The following is a 20,217-nucleotide window of genomic DNA, read 5'->3' as shown; positions in this document are numbered from 1 at the left end:
GCCAAAGGAAGTTGGCAGTAGATAAGAGTCAATGGAATTCAAGGTGAGCTGAACTTAGATCTCTTGTGGGCACAAAGGGACTTCAGACTGATGACACTTTTAACCCCTCCCTTGGGCTCAGCCTCCTATTCCAGAATTATTAAAGATGTCTGTCTGCTGTCTCCACATCCCATACATTTTTTATATTTCTGACTGCCTGGAGATGGTGTTACCTCCGAGTATGAAAGCAACATATATATTTGTTACTATTCTGCAAGGGAATATCAGCTTGCCATTTTATAATCCAACTCTATACAACATGATATTGAGAAGAGGGAAGGAAAGATTCTTGACTTAAAAACAAAGAAAACCAAGAATTAGTGAGCCAAGAAAAGGAACTTATTCCCTCATGCTGGTACAGATGTAAAATAGCATAAAAATGTCAGGCTATCAGACAAATCAGGACCATTGCCAGGTATACTAATTATCGAGTTAATTGTTCAGAATGAAATTCTACAAAACAACCCACCCCCCCAAATTTCCTTTAATCTACAATATTTCCCATGTAATGATATACAAGTAAAATATAATTATTTCCATGTAGTAATTAGAGATATGAGGGACAGTGAGATAGGAGGAGGAGAAAGATGGAGGGACTATCAGAATGCTTTTTTATAATGTGTGTGCTTTTTAATTTTTTATTTCAAAATCATTCAAGTACTTACAATATGTCTTTGTGATCACACACACACACACACACACACACACACACTTCTTTTTCTTGTTAGCTTGTATCTTATATTTAACCTTTTTAAAAAATAAAATAAACAGACAGACCTATTGTGCAATCAGGAAGTTTTTGCCTGATGAATGAGCAGTGGCAGGCAGGACTAGGAGGGCTTTTGATCAGTTTCAGATTATGCACCAGTTGTCCCCACTTTGGGCCACAAGGTCCTAGGCCCATGATGGCGAACCTATGGCATGTGTGCCACAGGTGGCATGCGAAGCCATATCGGTGGGCACGAGAGCTCAGCTCTGCCAGTTGATTTTCGGGCCTTCTGGGCCCACCAGAAGTCGGCAAACGGGCCATTTCCAGCCTCTGGAGGGCCTCTGGGGTGGCAGGGGAAAGGCCATTTTCGCCCTCCCCAGGTTCCTAGAAAGGCTCTGGAGCTTGGGGAGAGTGAAAAACAGGCCTACCGGGCCCACCGGGCCATCACATGCCAACAGCATGGGGAGCAGGTGGGGGGGAGTGTCGTGTGTGCATCCAGGGGAGGCAGGGTACATAGAATTATGGGTGTGGGTACCTGCATTTGACCCCCCCGCACTCCCCCTGCTTTTGGCACACAATGGCAAAAAGGTTAGCCATCTCTGTCCTAGGCTCATCATTCACATGATCCCACATGGATTACTGTAACATATATAGGGCTGCCCTTGACAAACATCTGGAAATTTCACATGCTGCGAAATGTGGCAGTGTGGGCAGTTATGTGTACAGTTAGATCAATGCACCTCTCCTCCACAAGTTAGATTGGCCATCAGTTTACTTCAGGATTCAAGATGCTGGTAATGACGTATGGAGTCCTGAATGGCATGGGACTTATTTGAACTTGCTGACTTTCCAGAAGGAGCTAAAAAACATGCTTTGCCATCTATCTGTGAATCCAGTAATGTGGACATGGAATCTGTAAGGTAGTTAGGGAAAAAGGTCAGCCTCTATGATGCTTGCTTGCTATCGGCTGCCATAGTAACGGGGAGTGGGAAGATTGACATTTGGGTGGGGAAGTGAGCTGGAGAGAGACGGCCTGTGTGAACGAAAAGAGAGGATTGCTCTCATGATCTACTGCACATCTGAATGAACATGTTTATACCCAATCGAGGTCAACAGTCCCGGAATACCAGATAGACGAAAACATCTGAAGATGCGCCCCACATGACACCATATGGGTTGGGGTTGGACATTCAGCCTGGATCCTTTGGGGGAGGGATTTGGGGATACTTTCAATATATAACTTTTGTGTCTTTTGCTTCAGATCTTGCTTTTCTTTCATTGCTATCATTTCAAACTCAGTAAAAGTACCTCTTCTCTATAAACATGGAGTCGGGGGTTTCCTTTCTTGGGTTTTGAATGGAAGCATGCCTGACAGTGATTCTGCTCTTCCACAAATTAGTTTTACACTTATATAATTAATTATAATTATAGTTTTATTGATTTTGATGCTTGCAATGCTTTTTGTTGTTATGTTTTCTTGATTATTGTTGTACTAATTTTTTTCAACCTCGTTTACTGATTAGAGTCACATATGTGACATGGGCAACTATCAAATAAATAAATAAATAATGTAAGTGCAACATGTAACCATGCATCATGATATAGCAATAGCAATAGCAATAGCACTTATATACCACTTTACAGCCCTCTCTAAGTGGTTTACAGAGTCAGCATATTTCCTCAACAATCTGGGTCCTCAGTTTACCCACCTCAGAAGGATGGAAGGCTGAGTTCAACCTTGAGCCTTGGTGAGATTTGATCTGCCAAATTGCAGGCAGACGGCAGTCAGCAGAAGTAGCCTGCAGTACTGCACTCTAACCACTACGCCACCGTGGCTCACGATATGATTAATGAATAACAAATATTAATGAATGACATAATTTAGGATCATTATAATAAAATAATTGATATAATTTGTCTTGATAATTGTACATTAATCCTATATATGTGGAGAAAATAAGTTTCCCCTGCATTTAATAGGATTTTACCTCATTTACACACAAAATTTAGTGTGTGTTTGTATCATCTATCTATCTATCTATCTATCTATCTATCTATCTATCTATCTATCTATCATCCATCAATCCATCCATCCATCCATCCATCCATTCCCCTTTCTTAGACTGTTGATTGTAAAGGAGAAAAGCAGAACTTATTAAAATAATTAAATAATTTTTATTATAATTAAAAAATGTAACATATCAAAGGCAATAGTAACCTTTAGGCTGCTTTCTTCATACATACATTGCCATTGTATCTGTCTTTTTGTCTGTCTGCCTGCCTGTGGTAAAATTGGAAAACTGAAGAATTATCATTATTTGTTCATTTTGGTATTGCTACTGCTGTCATAGTGATTAATGTTGGAAAATCTAACATTGGGCACACAAGTCCACTTGACCAGGAAATCCACTGAATAACTTTTGGCTAGATCTCTGACTAATCTTTTTTGAGTTATTATGGACAAAATCAGTAGCAATAGAGAGAAGAACTGTATATGTCATCTTGAGCATCTAGAGAAAGATGAAATATTCGTGGAATTCAATAAAGATCTCATTCTTCTGCAAATGAAGAATTGATTCAAAATACTTATGGGATGTCAATTGGCTCAAATATGATTCAAATCATCAGTCTGATTTGAATTTCCTAATAATATTGTCAAATTGAGTTGATCCAAACAAGTTATTCTAATTAGGGTGGCACAGCAGAGAGAGAGAAAGCTTTTCAGTACATATCCCAAAGCCTACCAAATAGCTCAATTTAGAGGCCATATTTCTTTTTATTTTGAAGGTCATCCCTGAGAGTGTGTAGTAGGTGCCAATGGAATATGATTAACAGAAACAATCAGATTAACTTCTGGCCAGAAGTCAAAACTCTTGATGCCATGACCTTTTTAGGAGATACTTTAGCTAGTCTGATCAAATAAAAGTGATATTGTCACATTGCATAGTCTGCAGTTTTCTGGAGCTCAGCTCCTTGCAAGGACATTAAAGAAAATGGATTATACTCAGATCATTAAAAACCGATTTGCTAGAGAGGCCTTTCATAGTCTGTATGTGTATGTGTGGGAGGGGGCAATTAATGACTCTCAATTGACTTTTGCTAGTATTACATACTGTTTGTAAAGTGGCTGTCAACATGAAAAGTTTTTAAGAAAGCATATTGAACAAGTTACTAATCAAGAGATATAGATTTTCTTATTAATTTCACCTTCAGGGGTGCAGCGAAGGATCATTTTAGGTTAATATTGACATCTTCTTAGACTGAAGCTGTGATACCACATCTGCATTAAAATAATGGAGACCTATTAAATATACTTTACTTCATCCTTTCTCCAAGGGCTAATCCCAATACAAGTAAATTAAATTATCTGAAATATTATTCATTGAAACTCATGTACAATATTAAGGATTAAAGATAAATGTAAATCTGGGCTGTTTTCAGCTTAATCTGATGCTTTGTTCCAAAGATAAGCAACCTGTTCTGAAAACAGGGCCAATGATAATGGAGGATACACATTTTAGTTCTGAAATGAGTTCCCTACCCCTTCTCTTCTTTCCAGATCAGACCAAATGTTTTTTAGTCTTCAGATCTCCTGAGATCCTGCTGTGAAATTCTTATAGCAAAGAAATAGGTTATGAATAGACTTTGTAAAATATTATTGCTCTCCTTGCTAACTCTTAAATACTACAAAATTGTAATCCCTGGTTACAAAATAGTTGGCCACCCTTCCTCTAGACCAGTGATGGCAATATTTTTTGGGCACCGTGCGCGTGTGTCTGGGTCGCAACCCAGTAGAGGCACTGCCCAGGGCGCATGAGTAACCCCAAAAATGAACTTCCAGTTTCAGCTTCTGAACTTCCGGTTTCAGCCAGCTACTCTTCTGGGTTTCAGGCGCGCATGTGCACATAACAATCAGCTGGCCAACGTGCATGCTCACACAGAAAAACGGAAAACCAGCTAGAAGATCTTCTAGTTTCCGGCACTGTTGCACGCAAAAAGGCCAGTTGATCATCGTGCACGCATGCATGCCAGAAACCAAGAAGAGAAACAGGTGATGCCACGCATGCCAGGCGACATGGCTCCACGTGCCACTTCGGGTACGCAGGCCATAGGTTCGCCATCACGGCTCTAGACCATTCTGAATTTTAATGGAATGCTTTGTTACTAAATTTAGAAAGTTTTGAAATAGTGTGCTTTATATACTATTTTATTTCAAGGTAAACATGTGTTGATACTTTTTTTCATACTCTTAAATAACCAAAAAGAAACAGTGCCAATTCTTCGACTTGTTTGTACATTTTTTTATTCTCCTCAGTTAGGAGAAAACTTAATTTGATACACAAGTTTTAAATATGACATGAAGCCTATTATGCTTCTGTGATCTTTGTTTAGTTTTAATGTGTAAAACTTTGAGATGAGCTAGCACACTTTAGTATAATCTATACTATACTTTAATTTGTAGATTAACTCTCTTTTTTTTTTTGGTCAAGTTTTTTTTTTTAGACAGACACACATACAAATATTTTCTTTGAACAGAGTATTTTGCCGGTTCACAAATTTAAACAGTGTTTAGTCATTTCAATTAAATTTACAATTTCTATATTTCCTTTTTGCCATATTTATTTCTCATCTATTTTTTAAGAACCAATATTACCCTTCATTCTCATCTCTAATCTTAATCAAATTCAGTTTTTCCCTTCTATTCTATATTATACCCCTTCCCTTTGTCATCTATTTTTATATCTATCCTCACATTGGTTAGTTATGTAGTGTTAAAATTGTTTAATTCTTATAATGATAATAAATCCGCTTATTTTATAACATACATTTCCTTTGATAATACAAATCCAACATTTTAGTATTAATCAGTTAGTTATATAACTATCTTTTTACCAATCAATTAATTATAGTCATTTCTGCTTTCAACACAATATACAATTGGAAGTATTTCAATTATTACAATTAATCATTTCTACTTTCATCACATTATAAAATTAAAAATATTTCCACTGTTACAGTTTCCCTAGTTAATTTTAAAAATGTTTTAGCTGTTATCCAAGCCACAACTTAATCCTTTCTATTTTCACCACCATATACTGTACCATTAAAGGTATTTCAGTTGTTACAATTTAAACTTATTCATATTTCTTAAAAAAAGATAAAGAAAACAAAGCTTATCATTATTTAAATTTCAAAAATACAAATACAAATATTCCAATTATTATTCATTTCATTTTTGCAATCATATGGTTTCCCATTTTTTTCTTACTACAATTCATATTTCAATTCTAAATACATATAGCATCTTTCTCTTTCATTTCTTTTTCTCCCGTCCCATTTTTATTTTTACCTTTTTCTTTCCCCTTTTTTTCTTTTGTATTTTGAAATCTTGAGCTCTCCTCTTTTGCCCTAAATTTCCCATTGTTTCCCATCTCTTTTTTCCTTTTCTTATCTCCCCACTATTTATCCCACTGTTTATCCCAGTGTAGTCATTCTGTATTTCACAGACCTGGACTCTTCTATTTTGCCCTGCATTTCCTGTTGTTCCCCATTCTTTTCCTCTCTTTTTTTTCACTGTTAATCCCGGTGTAATCATTTAAGTTTTTTGTGTTCTTTCTATTCCACCCTTCTTTCCTTCTTTGTCTCTTTCTGTTTTTTCCATTGTTAATCCCAATGTAATCTCTAAAAACCTTCTTTTTATTATTACTATCCATATATTCAATTAATTTTCCAAAATTAATCTCATTGTCTTTATCTTCTTCTTTGTTTTCAGTCTCTGTGTCTTGCTTCTCCGTCTTTGTTTCCTTGTCAGCTTGAACATGCTCTCTCTCAGTTTTTGGATCCTCGAGTTTTGATGCTCCATGTAGCATCATAATTATTCCTCTTATTTCCACTTTCCACAACGAGTACATCATTTCCATCATTTCTCTAATTTCCTGCATCATTTTATTTTTTCCGTGTTGGTATTGTTCCAGTTTTAAAAGTTTCGTTGTTTCCCTTTTTTTCCCCAAAGTCAAGCCCCTTGCAGACAAAGCAATCCTCCCCAAAAGTTCTTATGACTATTATCAGTGATGCAGTTCAAAATTTTCCAAAACAAAGATTCCAAATTGCAATTATTTTTTTCTCCTGAAGATGTCTCTCTACAATCCACAATTCCTCTTAACTGACTAACAAAATATCCATTTTATATCAGTCCATGTTAACAATCTTTACTAGTTTCTTTTTTCTTCTTTTTAACTTTGAAAATACCAAGTCAATTTTATAGTCCAGTCCAAATTAAACAATACTTTTCCCTTCTTTTTTTCCCCTTAATTTATCTTTAGGTATACAACACTTCTGTTGCAGGGCTTAATGTCCAATTCTCTTTTATTTTTCTTAACATTCCAAAAAACAAAACAAAACAAAACAAAAGGATCTATTTATTTTCTTTCCAATCCTTTAACCAATTTTGGGGTTACTTCTTCTAATTCTTAAAATTTTCCAGATACTTTTATTTAAAAGTCAATTTTCTTTTCGAGTTTTTGACTCTTTAAATTCAATTTATATCCTCTTTTCTTCCCCACCATGTCCATTAGCCGCTATATTTATGCTGAGGTTTTCAAGTTTAAAAAAGTTTTGTTGTTGTTGTTATTTTGCCTGTTGGTTGGCTGTCACTCACCCGGCTTCAAAAACTCTGTTGCAATCACCGCTCCTGCTCGATACTTAGTCTGGTTGCCCCAGCTTCTTGACAGCCGCAATGGCTGCTGCCCCCGCCGCCGAATCGGAGAGAGATTCTCTGACCTTGAAGGAACTTGCCTGTTTCTCTTGGTCTTCCAAGGTGCCTGTCCTTCTTCCCCGTCCCTACAGGATGGTTCCAGTCCGAAGACCCCTTGGTGGCAGTTCGTCAGTCTGGGTTTTCGCGGAGCTCATCAGAGCCCACTAATTCCCTGACTGTCTAGCTGCGACACTTCTGGTTGAATCTGACACTTCCGATCAAATCAAATTTGTAGATTAACTCTTGATTCCCAATTTCACAGTTACACTAGAAAAATGTTCCACTTTCATACAAATGAAAGCTACTTCCATTTGAATAAATAATTAGAGTCCAACACAAAAACATAGGAACAAAGTCTCACTTAAGCTGCATAAGGCAACCCTTGGAAATATATGTCTATCTAAGTCAGTGTGTTATGATTAATACTGAACTGTGACTAGGAACAGCTTGGTCAAATCCCCACTTAGCAAAGACAATCACTATGTGACTTTTAGTCACTTTGCTTCAGTCTTACAGTTTTAAAAACAAACTAGTAAGGATAGTATATACATCATTCAAATAATTTAATTTTTACAAGAGCTGAACTTTAAAGGATATTAAAAAAATAAAATAAAATAGGAAAAGGATACTTTTAAATTTATCCACTGACAGTGCTATGATAAAACTTCAGTTTTTAAATAATGGAACAGATCCACTTTTCTTCTTATTTCAGTTATGACAATTCCATAAGGATGGAGGGTAAGGGTAAAATAAGCAAGATGACAGATGCAATGTCACACTAATTTAACTGAACATTTCAACTAAAATATACACTACAGTTCCAACCTCTGCTTCTGGGCATCACATTTAGCAATCCTTCTGGCACTTCTGGCTAGACACTAAAATTTAAGAATAATTGATCAGTTACAAACATCAGTTTAAAGAAAGTGGATTTCCATGGAACTGAGTTTGGTATGCAACATTTTGCATGACATTTCAGATACTTGAAGATATCTCTGTAGATGCTATTTATTCAGGTGTCCATAAGGACACAAGTGTCCAGTAGAAATCACAATGATGTGAAAATGAAGAAATGTGCATAGTGACATCACAACACAAATTGACCTTTCATACTTGTATTTTGACATTGCTCGCAAGTATGTAAGTAATGTAGTGCTCTAATTTCTTCCCTTTGCCCATTCCCAATTGTTTACATGTATGGGTCAAGTTCCTTAAGCATCTCACCTAAACGTACGGCATCTTTTTGAATACGTTCATAGTCATGCCAGTCCTTTCTTTTCAAACCATCTGTCCAGGTATACAATTGTCCATCTCCAAACCTCACTGGCAAAGTCTGCAAAGGAAACAGTTATAATTATAGTCTGAAAAGAAAAACAAATAGCAGCAAGTGCTCAATTTTTTGTTGAAACTCAAATTTATTCATAAGCAAAAGCAGGCACCAGTCAGGCTTCTTGTATGGACCAAAATATACACATGGAATTCTTGCATATTCTGGCTGTTTTTTCCACTCATTTGAATGACTGAACCAAGAATGCCCTGTATGTAAAAATCCACCAATCTCTCCTTAGCAAATACTTGTTTATTTGAGTCAGCTTTAAATGTTTACTTATTTTCTTTTTAAAAAGGGGGATGTTATTTACTGGAGTTTATTTATTTATTTAGATTTTTGGTTTTGTGACGAAAACTACAGTTGATACATTTTTGGTTCTCCTTTCAACATACAAACTATCTTGATTCTTAACATAAAAATGGAACTAACAGACTAAAATGGTGACAAATCCATTTGGAAAGCTGTATAATAACATTCTGTAAATTTCCTTCTCTGTCTCTTTTAAGAGGCAGATTACATATCAGATTACATGAAATAAAAAAAAAGTTTGTAAACAGATGTGCCTGTGGGATTGTTGACAAATTTTAATAAAAAGAGTTGGAGCTATGGATGCCAAATGCTGAGGTCACATAGAAGTATAATTTCTTACATGACAAAAGATAAATACTACATTTAGAATAAATTTCTTACATGCCAAAAGCCAGGGTTTGTGTGAGGATGTGGGGACAGCACAAAAAAGTCATGAACATGGTGACCATCTAATATAAGCCCTGCCCTTTTTATACATGTTTGCAAAATCTTGGCATCTCTATTACCCTCTCTATTAGCACCCTGCTACCTGCTATGAACTACCCTGTTTAGTGCATCCTATTATTCTGCTTATGATTAGCTTCTTAGAAGTCTCTTGTGTCACTATAGAAGCTGTTCACAGTGGACTGCAATTAGCAATTGCGTCCAGTCTTTGTGGCATAGGCTCACAAATACTTTAAATTCAGTGCATTGAATTTGTGTACTGTGGCATGCTATAAAAGCAAAAAATACTTTAAATTCAATGTCTTGACACTAGAATTCCATCCTCTGCTTCTGAACATCATATTCAGCAATCCTTCTTGCAGCGAAGCTTTTGTCTAGACATTGAATTTTAAGAACAACTGATCAGCTACAAACTTCAGTTTAATTAAAATGGATTTTCATGAAACTGAGTTTGGTATTATAAATCTGCAGCTTTTTCCCCTACAATTTTGGAGATTTGTCATGTGACTGCAACATTTAATAGACGCAAAAGGAAAAACAATATAATCAATACCTCCAGTGGTTGTTTAAAAAATCATAATTAACTGATGATAATATATTATTTGCTTTATTAGTGATATATATTAATTACATCAATAATGGCCTATATGTGAGAGGAAAAACATCTCAGCATATTGCTGCAGCTAATTGATTGATTGGTTTGAACAGTTTGAATGAACCAATCAGAGCACAGCTTCCTGGCTCTGAGTTTCCCACACTTTCCAACGGACAGTTGATCAGTATATAAGCAGCACCAGAGTTGGCTGCTGAGTTCACTGCAGAGCCCAGCAGAGAGCAGCAGATCATGGCCAGAGACCTTACCTGAGACCTTACTCCAGAGCTGAAGTTGCTACAAAGAGCTGAGTCACTGCCTTGCTCCTGAGAAGACTGACAAAGAACGCAGAGAGCCTCCCACGCTTGGGAAGAATATTAGAGCTAATGGACTTTGCTGAGAGGAGAATCTTTTAGGCCGTTGGTGCCTTCTTGTAGGTTTTATTTTCATGTGTTTTTTTATTAAACTAAGTAGTTTCTCAAGACTCCTCTGTCAACTTCCATGCTTTAGTGCGTTTGTGTGCGTATCGGGTCATAATTCCAATACATAAACTTTCCTTCACAATTGGTAGCAGCGGATGGTTCAATGGACCTGATTCATAGCACAATGCACTAGCATGCCCACCATCAAACCAACGCGACAGGATAAAGTCAAGACCCGGGACTTTACTAAGAGGAAGCAACTCCAAGACCAATTGATGTAAGAACAAGCCAGGATGGCCTCAGCTGGAGGACTTCAAGCAACGGTTGTGCAGGAGAGCGAAGAAGCTGTGAGTTTTGAAGCAGATGCCCCAGCTCCCGAGATGCATGTTGCAGAAGGTGATTTTCCCCTGCTTGGAGGAGCAGTAGGTGGACGGGTGTCTCCTATGGCATCGAATGTAAGACCGGTGGGAGAAGATGAAGTGAGGTCAATAATACTTCGAACTCTTGGACTCCCTACAACGTGTCAGAATCCAGCTGCTGATTTCAGCATCTTGATGCAAGCAGCAACTACGCCAGTGGCAGCTCGAGACAGGACTGAAAACATCAGGCTGGTAAGGGATTTTCAAACTTCTCCTGTAACCCCCCTTGCTGGCTGTAAACCCAAGGCAGGAAACAAAGGACTGCCTGTTTTAAATTTCCCACCAAATGTTATCTACTGCCCAAACTGCTTTAAATCAGCCAGCTGGAAGTTTTATCCCCCCTTCAACTACAGCATCGCTAGTTCCGATTGCATTTGAAATGCCACCAATGCTGCCTGGGCTGGCTACTACCCAGACAACCAATACGGTGATGGCAGGCACAGCCTTGAATGTAAGGAGTTCACCTCCCGAATCTGAAGTTGCAAGTGCAATTGAGACGTTAATTGCGTTCTTTGGAACTGATTTTCAGTTACTTATTGCTCAATGTGAAACTGCAACTCGTATTAATACTCAGTTGATATCTATGACCTGCTCTTCATCTGTTGTAAATGGGATGGGCACTCCCACGGTGCCCCCAGTTTTTGGAGCTACCTCTGGGACTATACCAACCAAAGTTGACGTTCCAGGAGAACACTCAAGGTTTTCTGCGGGGAGGCAGCCGAGGAGGTCTTCACATTCTGCATCACAGGCACGGATGATTTCTGAGTACATATAGCCTGAGAATTTGACTCCCTCCATTGAAGGGAGGCCATCATCGAGTGACCAACCGGCAGTTTTTAAGCCAACCACTGTGATTCCTATGCCCTATTGTCAGTTTAAAAATCTGCGACATCATGGGAGGCAGCATTTTCCTAATCCTACGCCTACAAATGCAAATATTTTGCCATCTGGTTTTAAAACCTTACACATTAGTGGAAAGAATTTAGAGGAATGGTCTAAAAATGTGCAGGTGATTCTAATGAGGGAAGATGTGTTATTGTTATTGCTTGACCCTCCCCCCAATCCCTGGACTATGGAAACAGATCTTTTGCATCACAAAGCGTTTTGTGTTTTGTTATCAGCCATTGACCCTGTTTTGTATCCCAGTATTCCACATGGTTTAACTATATGTGAAGTTTGGCAAAAGTTGTTTAAACTGTTTTGTTGCAAGAATTCTAATGCAACAAGCAGAATTTCCAGTGAATTTCATTCTGCGAAATTGAAACAAGGTATTGATATGAACGAACACCTTTGTGAACTTAATAAAATGCGGGAGGAGTTAACTTTAAGGGGACAGCATGTAGATGAACAGAGTTTGATCAGTATCTTAATTAACTCCCTAGATCCTAGTTGGGATAATTTTGTGTCCCGACTGGACAACATTAGTCCTGAAAACATGTCCCTGAAAGTTCTGTCTGGTAAATTAATTGCTCAAGACAATTTGAGAAAAGATAGGGCAACCTTCCACGGGAAGGATAGGCAAATGAGAAGGTCAAAAAGCCCCGATAAGATTTATACTGTTGGGGAATGCTTTAATTATGGATCTAAGGGTCATTACAAAAGGGATTGCCCACATAATGCTAGAGCATGCCAAAGGGCGCCCTCTGGTGGTCAGTATAGGAAAAGATCACCCACCCCACATGGGAAGCCACAAGTAATACTTCCCGTCAGAGAAGGGGTAAATGGTCGAAGAAAGATGATAAGAAGGACAAATTTGGTTTTGTTGACAACTTTGTTACTGTGGTTGAGACATCTGAATCAGATCTCTCTAGAAAGCAACACACAAAACTGTGGCTGTTGGATAGTGGGGCAAGCAAACATATTGTGAATAATCGAAGGCTGTTTACTGAATTGAGGGGATATAAATCTATGGTTAAGGTTGCAAATGGTAAAAGGGTAAGAGTTACTGGCATTGGTAAGGTTTTTATTCCTGGGCTTGGGGAAGTTAATGATGTTTTATATGTACCTGACATTGATAATAATTTGCTCAGCATTGTGAAGATAAGTGAGAATTCTAAGATAGAGATATTGTTCACAGAGGGAACTGCTGTGGTTACCAATAATAAGCATGTGGTTGGGGAAGTGTTGAAAATCAGCGGTTTACCCTATTACTCTCCCATTTCAAAGGCTGAGGAATCTGATATTACTAACCAGATTACCACTCTTGATAGTGATGATAACGAATCTCAATTTGATTCAGATGAAGATTTTGGAGGTACACAAGAGAAGGGGAATTTTAAAGGTAATTGTAAAAATGTTTTAAGCAGTAAGAGGTCTGTAAGTTTTAACTTAAAACAGGGAAGGAGTGAGCCTGAGGACACCAACACAATCTCCATTGGCAAGTCGTTACATGATGAATGTACTCATCTCATGCATCGTAGATTGGGTCATGTAAGCTTCCCAGTAGTACAAAAGGTATCTGTATGTTCAAATGGAACCAGGGTTAAAGATTGTAACATTTTTCTGGACTGTTCTATTTGCAGGATTGCGAAGTCAAAAGTGAGTCCTGCACCCAAGAAATCCCAGAGATATTCTGAACACATATTCTAGTTGGTACATATGGATCTGGTGGGTCCCCTGAAAGCCTCTTTTGGTGGGAATCGTTACTTTCTGACAATTGTAGATGACCATAGTAGGTTTGGATTTGTTTACCCTATCAAATCCAAGCATCAGACATTGTCTAAATTTAAGGAATTCTGCCGCCTAGTGGAGAACCAGCATAAGGTCAATATTCAAAAGATTTTGACCGATAGAGGAACTGAGTTTAATTCAGCGCAGTTCTCTGATTGGCTGAAAAGGAAAGGCATAGTACATTTATGCACGGCTCCTTACTCCGTATTTCAAAATGGAATTTAGGAAAGATGGAATGGCGTGCTGCAGACAAGGTGCGCACTTGAGGATGCTGACTTAAGTTTTTCATATTGGGCGGAAGCTGTTTCGTATGCAAATTATACACTGAACCGGGTGTAGTCCAGTGTGGTACAAAAGACCCCATATGAGATAGTGTATGGCCATAAGCCGAAATTGGCGCATCTTCATGTATTTGGAGTGATGGCTGATGTCCACATCCCAAAAGAGCTTAGAAAGAAGGGGGATAAAGTCTCAGCCAAACTGAGGTTTATGGGCTATGAGACAGGTTCTAAGGCTTTTGGGTTTGTGGACTCAAATGGGAGAATAGTAATATCTAGGTCAGCTACTTTTTATGAAGGCACTAATTGGAGCAGGATCCATGCAAATGAGATCCTGGCTCAAGATCCCCCTCATAGTAAAAATAAAAATGCAGAAAAGTCTCTGAAAGCCTATCTACTGATAGCAACACCTCTGGTTTTGGAGATGAGGAGGACAGTACACCCCCCAAACCCTTGAAGGGAATTTTAAAGTGGAAGACGGAGACAGCATGGAAAGAAGGGCATCCCACTTTAAAGGTACAGAATGGTGATGGTGAGGAGGACAACTTATCAGATAGTACTGAAGTGGATGAAGAATCAGTTAAAAGACCAGTTCGATCCACTAGGGGGAAGAAGCCAAAAAGGTATGAAACTTTTGTCACTTCTGTTGACCACGTTTCAGTCATACCCCAAAGGTATGAAGATGTGTTAATTCTATCTGATAAAGAACAACAAAATTGGCGTGCTGCGATGGATACCAAATTGCAGAGTTTGAAAAAACTAGAGGTATTCACACCAACGGAGTTACCAATGAACAAAAAGTAATTGGCACAAGATGGGTCTTTAAGAAAAAACCCATCGAAGATGGGAAGTTTATTTATAAGGCGAGGTTGGTTGCACAGGGTTTTTCACAAAGATTCCCTCATGATTATGTTGATACCTTCTCGCCTACAGTCCGGCCTGAAAGTGTGAAGACCGCACTCACTATAGCTGCCATACAAGGGGAGAGTGTGTACCAATTCGACGTACAAACAGCATACTTACACGCCAAGTTAGATAAGAAAATATACGTTACGGCTCCTCAAGGTGTAGAGCACCAAGAAAGTGATATTTGGCTTTTAAACAAAAGCCTCTATGGTCTTAAACAATCTGGCAGAAGGTGGTACGAATGTCTTACCAGTAGTTTAAAACAAATGGGTTTTACAATCTCATCAGCTGATGAATGTGTGTTCATTAAAAATCATCAGGGTATTAAAAAAACAGTTCTGGTTTACGTGGATGATATTTTGTATGTCTGCAAGTCTGAGGACAGATATAAGATGTTTTCCAAGGAGTTAAATAAGAATTTTGCCCTAAAGCCTCTAGGTCGAATTGATAAATTCTTAGGAGTCCAATTTGTAAAGACAGAGAAAAGGTATGAACTCTCCCAACAGGACAAGATTACAGAATTGGTAGAAAGATGCAACATGACAGAGGCCAAACCTTGTGACACACCCATGCAGACAGATTTCCTCAAGAATATGTATGCTGAATGTGAACCTTTTGAGCAGAAGACACTTTATAAATCAGTAATAGGATCATTACTGTATATTGCAAGCTGGACTAGGCCAGATATTAGTCTGACCGTAAACGTTCTGTCCAGGCATTCTGAGAATCCCACTCAATACCACTGGAGTTGAATTAAAAGAGTTTTAAGGGATTTAAAGAACACTGTTAAACATTCACTTTTATTGGAGCCAGATACATCAGATAAACCAAGTTTATGCTGTTATGCAGATGCTGATTGGGCAGGGGACATTAAGTCCAGAAAGAGTACCTCAGGTTATGTTATATTTCTGAATGGGAGTCCCATCCATTGGTACTCAGGTAAACAGAAGTTAATTGCCACTTCCACTGCCGAGGCAGAATATGTGTGTTTATCGAAAGCATCTAATAATCTGGTATGGTTTGATGATCTCCTAAAAAACTTGTGGGAAGAACCAGTGTATCCTATTGAGATTTATGAGGACAACACGGCTGTTATCAATAACGCATTGTAAGCCGCCCTGAGTCTCCGGAGAAGAGCGGCATATAAATCAAATTAAAAAAAAAAAAATATCTCGCAGGCTGATGCAGTGGGACAGAGGTCACGTCACATTGACATCAAGTATAAACATGTCAGGCAATTGACCAGGATAGGTTTCGTTAGGACAGTTTTCTGCGAGACAAAAGAGCAGATAGCAGACTTGCTCACGAAGCCATTGCCTAGGGATCAACACCAATATCTCTTGGATAAGATATCTATGACTATGTAAGATTGTATTTCTTACTACTGTGATGTATATGCTCATGACTTGTATGTACATGTATTTCTGTAATCAATTATTGCAGAGAAGGGGATTGTGAGAGGAAAAACATCTCAGCATATTGCTGCAGCTAATTGATTGATTGGTTTGAACAGTTTGAATGAACCAATCAGAGCACAGCTTCCTGGCTCTGAGTTTCCTGCACTTTCCAACGGACAGTTGATCAGTATATAAGCAGCACCAGAGTTGGCTGCTGAGTTCACTGCAGAGCCCAGCAGAGAGCAGCAGATCATGGCCAGAGACATTACCTGAGACCTTACTCCAGAGCTGAAGTTGCTACAAAGAGCTGAGTCACTGCCTTGCTCCTGAGAAGACTGACAAAGAACGCAGAGAGCCTCCCACGCTTGGGAAGAAGATTAGAGCTAATGGACTTTGCTGAGAGGAGAATCTTTTAGGCCGTTGGTGCCTTCTTTTAGGTTTTATTTTTATGTGTTTTTTATTAAACTAAGTAGTTTCTCAAGACTCCTCTGTCAACTTCCATGCTTTAGTGCATTTGTGTGCGTATCGGGTCATGGTCCATTCAAATACATAACCTTTCCTTCACACTATAGACACAAGAGCACAATATTGATAGTGATAGATTATAGCTTTAAATGAGTTGTATTTTCATATGTGAAAAATCAGACAATATGGTCTTATGTATTTTCATTTCAAATAGTATACTGCAAAAAAAATATTTTGGGGTCAGAGGCACAATAGATTAATTGGCAGATTGTAAAGTTAAGATGATAATCACTGTTGAACTTTCAGAAAGAATTAATCTATGGTGTTAATAGAATCAGCAAGTTACTTGTAAAGCAAATGGAAAATTGTACATTTTCTGAAATATTTTTCCTCTTTTATCTATATATAAAATATATCAATCAAGCTAGTGTTGAACTAGTGATGACACCCAGCTGTACATCTCCACCCCAGACCACCCCAACGATGCCCTTGAAGTGATGTCCCGGTGTCTGGAGGCCGTGCGAATCTGGATGGGGAAGAACAGGCTCAGGCTCAACCCATCCAAGACCGAGTGGCTGTGGTTTCCGACGTCCCGATATAGTCAGTTGATGCCATTGCTGTCTATTGGGGGTGAATCGCTAGCCCCCATGGAGAGGGCTCGCAACTTGGGTGTCCTCCTGGATTCATGGCTGTTTTTAGAAGAGCACTTGACGGCCGTGACCGGGAGGATTTTTTCATCAAGTTCGCCTGATTCGCCAGTTGCGTCCCTTTCTGGATCGGGACTCCCTACACACAGTCACTCATGGCTTCATCACTTCCCGCCTGGACTACTGTAACGCTCTCTACATGGGGCTCCCCTTGAGGAGCACCTGGAGGCTCCAACTGGCGCAGAGTGCAGCCGCGTGGGTGGTTATGGGAGCAACATGGCGCTCCCGTGTGACACCTCTCCTGCGCGAGCTGCACTGGCTCCCGGTGGTCTTCAAGGTTTTGGTCACCACCTTTAGAGCGCTCCATGGCTTAAGACCTGATTATTTATGGGACTGCCTACTACCACAAACAGCCTCCCACCGACCGGTACGTTCTCATAGAGAGGGGCTCCTCCGGGTGCCATCAGCCAAACAATGTCGACTGGCAGCCCCCAGGGGGAGGGCCTTCTCTGTGGGGGCACCCACTATCTGGAACGAGCTCCCCCCAGAGATACGGAGGATCCCGGATCTGCGCACTTTCCGCCGTGCTCTTAAGACCCTCCTATTCCAGCAAGCCGGCCTGGCCTAATTTTCTCCCGTTTTAAAATTCTTTTAAATTGAAATTTTAATCTGTTTTAAATTATTGGGATTTTTAATTGTCTCGGGCCAAATTATTTAATCTGGTTTTAATTATGTTTCTAACTTTTGTATCTATGTATTTTATTTTGTGCCTGTTCACCGCCCTGAGTCCTCCGGGAGTAGGGCGGTATATAAATTTAATAAAAACAAACAAACAAACCCTATGAATCATGCTTCTGCACATGTCCAAGATGGCGGCGCCCGCTGGGATCGCGATCTGAGGATGGGGCGCCAACCTACCCTTTGGGTCCTTTGGGGGTCGTTTTGAAGAGCTTCGACCCCAGGACCAGTCAGGGGAGCTCCTGGCCAGCACGGAGAGGGTTTTCTTTCCCTCCGTGACTGAGCAGAGAGGAAGGGGCGATGTGCGGGCGATGTGTGGAGCGTCAGGCTGATCAGCTGGGCATCGGCAACATCGGCGGCGTTTCCTAACAGCCGGACGCCATCAACTAACTGGAGCGGCGTTGTGCCGGGGGCGCCCGCTGCGCGGCAAGTTTTCTAAGCCCGGGGGAGTTGCCCGAAGGGTTGCAAGATGTGTCGGGCACCCCCTGAAGATCTCTGGGACGTTGCCAGGCTCTTTCGGGGGCTGGCGACAATGGCGCGGGGGCAGCGGCGATGGTGGTTGCTGTGGAGGCAAGCTGACGGTCAGACGGCGCTGGGGACCCCCCCCCTTTGGAAAAGGAGCTGGGGGGGCAACAAACCAACAGGACTGGGAGACCTGCAACCATGGTTGGGGCGGAAAAGACCCGGAGTGATCTTCTGGGCCTTGGGAGGCCTCAATTTGTGGTTGTGCGGAGGGCTGGGGGCTCAAGAAAACTGCCCCATTTCTCTCTCCTCCAGCGTTCCTCTTTAGAACTGGGCCCACCTGGACCAACTGTCAGCCTGTGGGACTCATTGGCGCTATGCTCTATTACTATTCTGAACCCCCCTGACTCTGGAGAGGGCTATTTCCACCTGAATGGGAGACCGGTACATGGCTGCATCCCGTCGGCTGAGGGGGCTAGACATTTGCCTGACCACCGTGAGAGGGTGGCCAGGTGTCAGAGCCCCTGGGGGCTGAACTGGGACGCTTTCTACATATATGCACTTTACCAGCTTTCTACATATATGCACTTTACCAGCGAGGGGACTTTACCAGCGAGGGGACTTTACCATCGGTCTTTACCACCGGACAAAATGCCGTGAGAGGGCGATTTTTGGACCTGACCCCCGGATGCTGTCTATATGCATCGGTTCATTGCTACCACCCCACCACAAGAGGGGGCTGTCCAGCTGACCTAACCACCGTGAGAGAGTGGTTGGATCTATTTCCCCCTTGGAACTGTGGTCGTCCTGGCTTTGGACTATGTCCTCTGTTGTGAGGGGACAGGGGACTTGGTCCTGCAAATACGTCTCTGAGATCCCCCATTCCTTTGTCTTCTCCTCGGTCCTTTATATACACCCTCAGGATATGGTCGTGTCACCCATTATGATTAATGTACTCAGCAGCGGAGCTTCTTGGTCTGTGAGACTCCCCCCTCTCGCAGGCTTGGCCCTCCATTCTATCGAGGGCCTACCTCGATGACGGGCTCTGGAGTCCCGAGAGGTGGCATGCCGCAAAGAGGGGGCTGTGGGGTTTTTTAAAATTGTCCTTGTTTAAACTTTTAAGGGGTTCTGGGAGGGGGGAGGGGGGTGGGATTGGAATTAGGGTTGTGGGTTTGGGGGATAACCCACTAGGGGGAGAGTCGGGCTTGGCCAGGACGTTCGGCGGGGGTGGTGGGGGATCCGGAGGGGGTCGAGTTGGTCCACACTGTATTTTTACCATCGGTACTATGTGTGGGAGAGGTAGATATGGCGGGAGCAGGGGGCCATATCATGTTAAGGGAGCACGCACCCGCTGTCTTCAAGCAGTAGAGTGCTCCGGCCCCCAAGGCTCCACCCGTTCTCCAGGTAGTACAGACCTTCAGGGCCCAGGCCTTTGCCTGATGTTGTGCAACGCCAGGTCTGTAGTAAATAAAGCCCCCCTCATCTGTGATCTTGTTTACGAGGGGAGAGCGGACCTGGCGGGTATTATGGAGACCTGGGAGGGGTCCCTCTGGTAGAAATGTGCCCACCAGGTTTCCACGCATTCCATCAGCCAAGGTCACAGGGGAGGGGCGGGGGAGTAGCGGTTATTATTAGA

General features: G+C 40.8%; 1 protein-coding gene across 1 annotated transcript in view; it reads right to left on the bottom strand.

Moving 5' to 3' along the window:
• GALNTL6 (polypeptide N-acetylgalactosaminyltransferase like 6) overlaps positions 1 to 20,217 on the bottom strand; it is a 971,551-nt gene that overhangs the window by 513,250 nt on the left and 438,084 nt on the right. The window contains exon 2 of the mRNA XM_070948436.1: positions 8,727 to 8,835. Within this exon, the coding sequence (XP_070804537.1) occupies positions 8,727 to 8,835 (109 nt within the window). The remainder of the gene's footprint in view (positions 1 to 8,726; positions 8,836 to 20,217) is intronic.

Source organism: Pituophis catenifer, unplaced genomic scaffold (assembly GCF_029215685.1).
Source record: "Pituophis catenifer annectens isolate HBS135680 unplaced genomic scaffold, rPitCat1.0.hap2 SCAF_8, whole genome shotgun sequence".
NCBI lineage: Eukaryota > Metazoa > Chordata > Lepidosauria > Squamata > Colubridae > Pituophis > Pituophis catenifer.
Note: the sequence above shows the minus strand (reverse complement) of the source record. Positions and strands in the feature narration are given on the sequence as shown.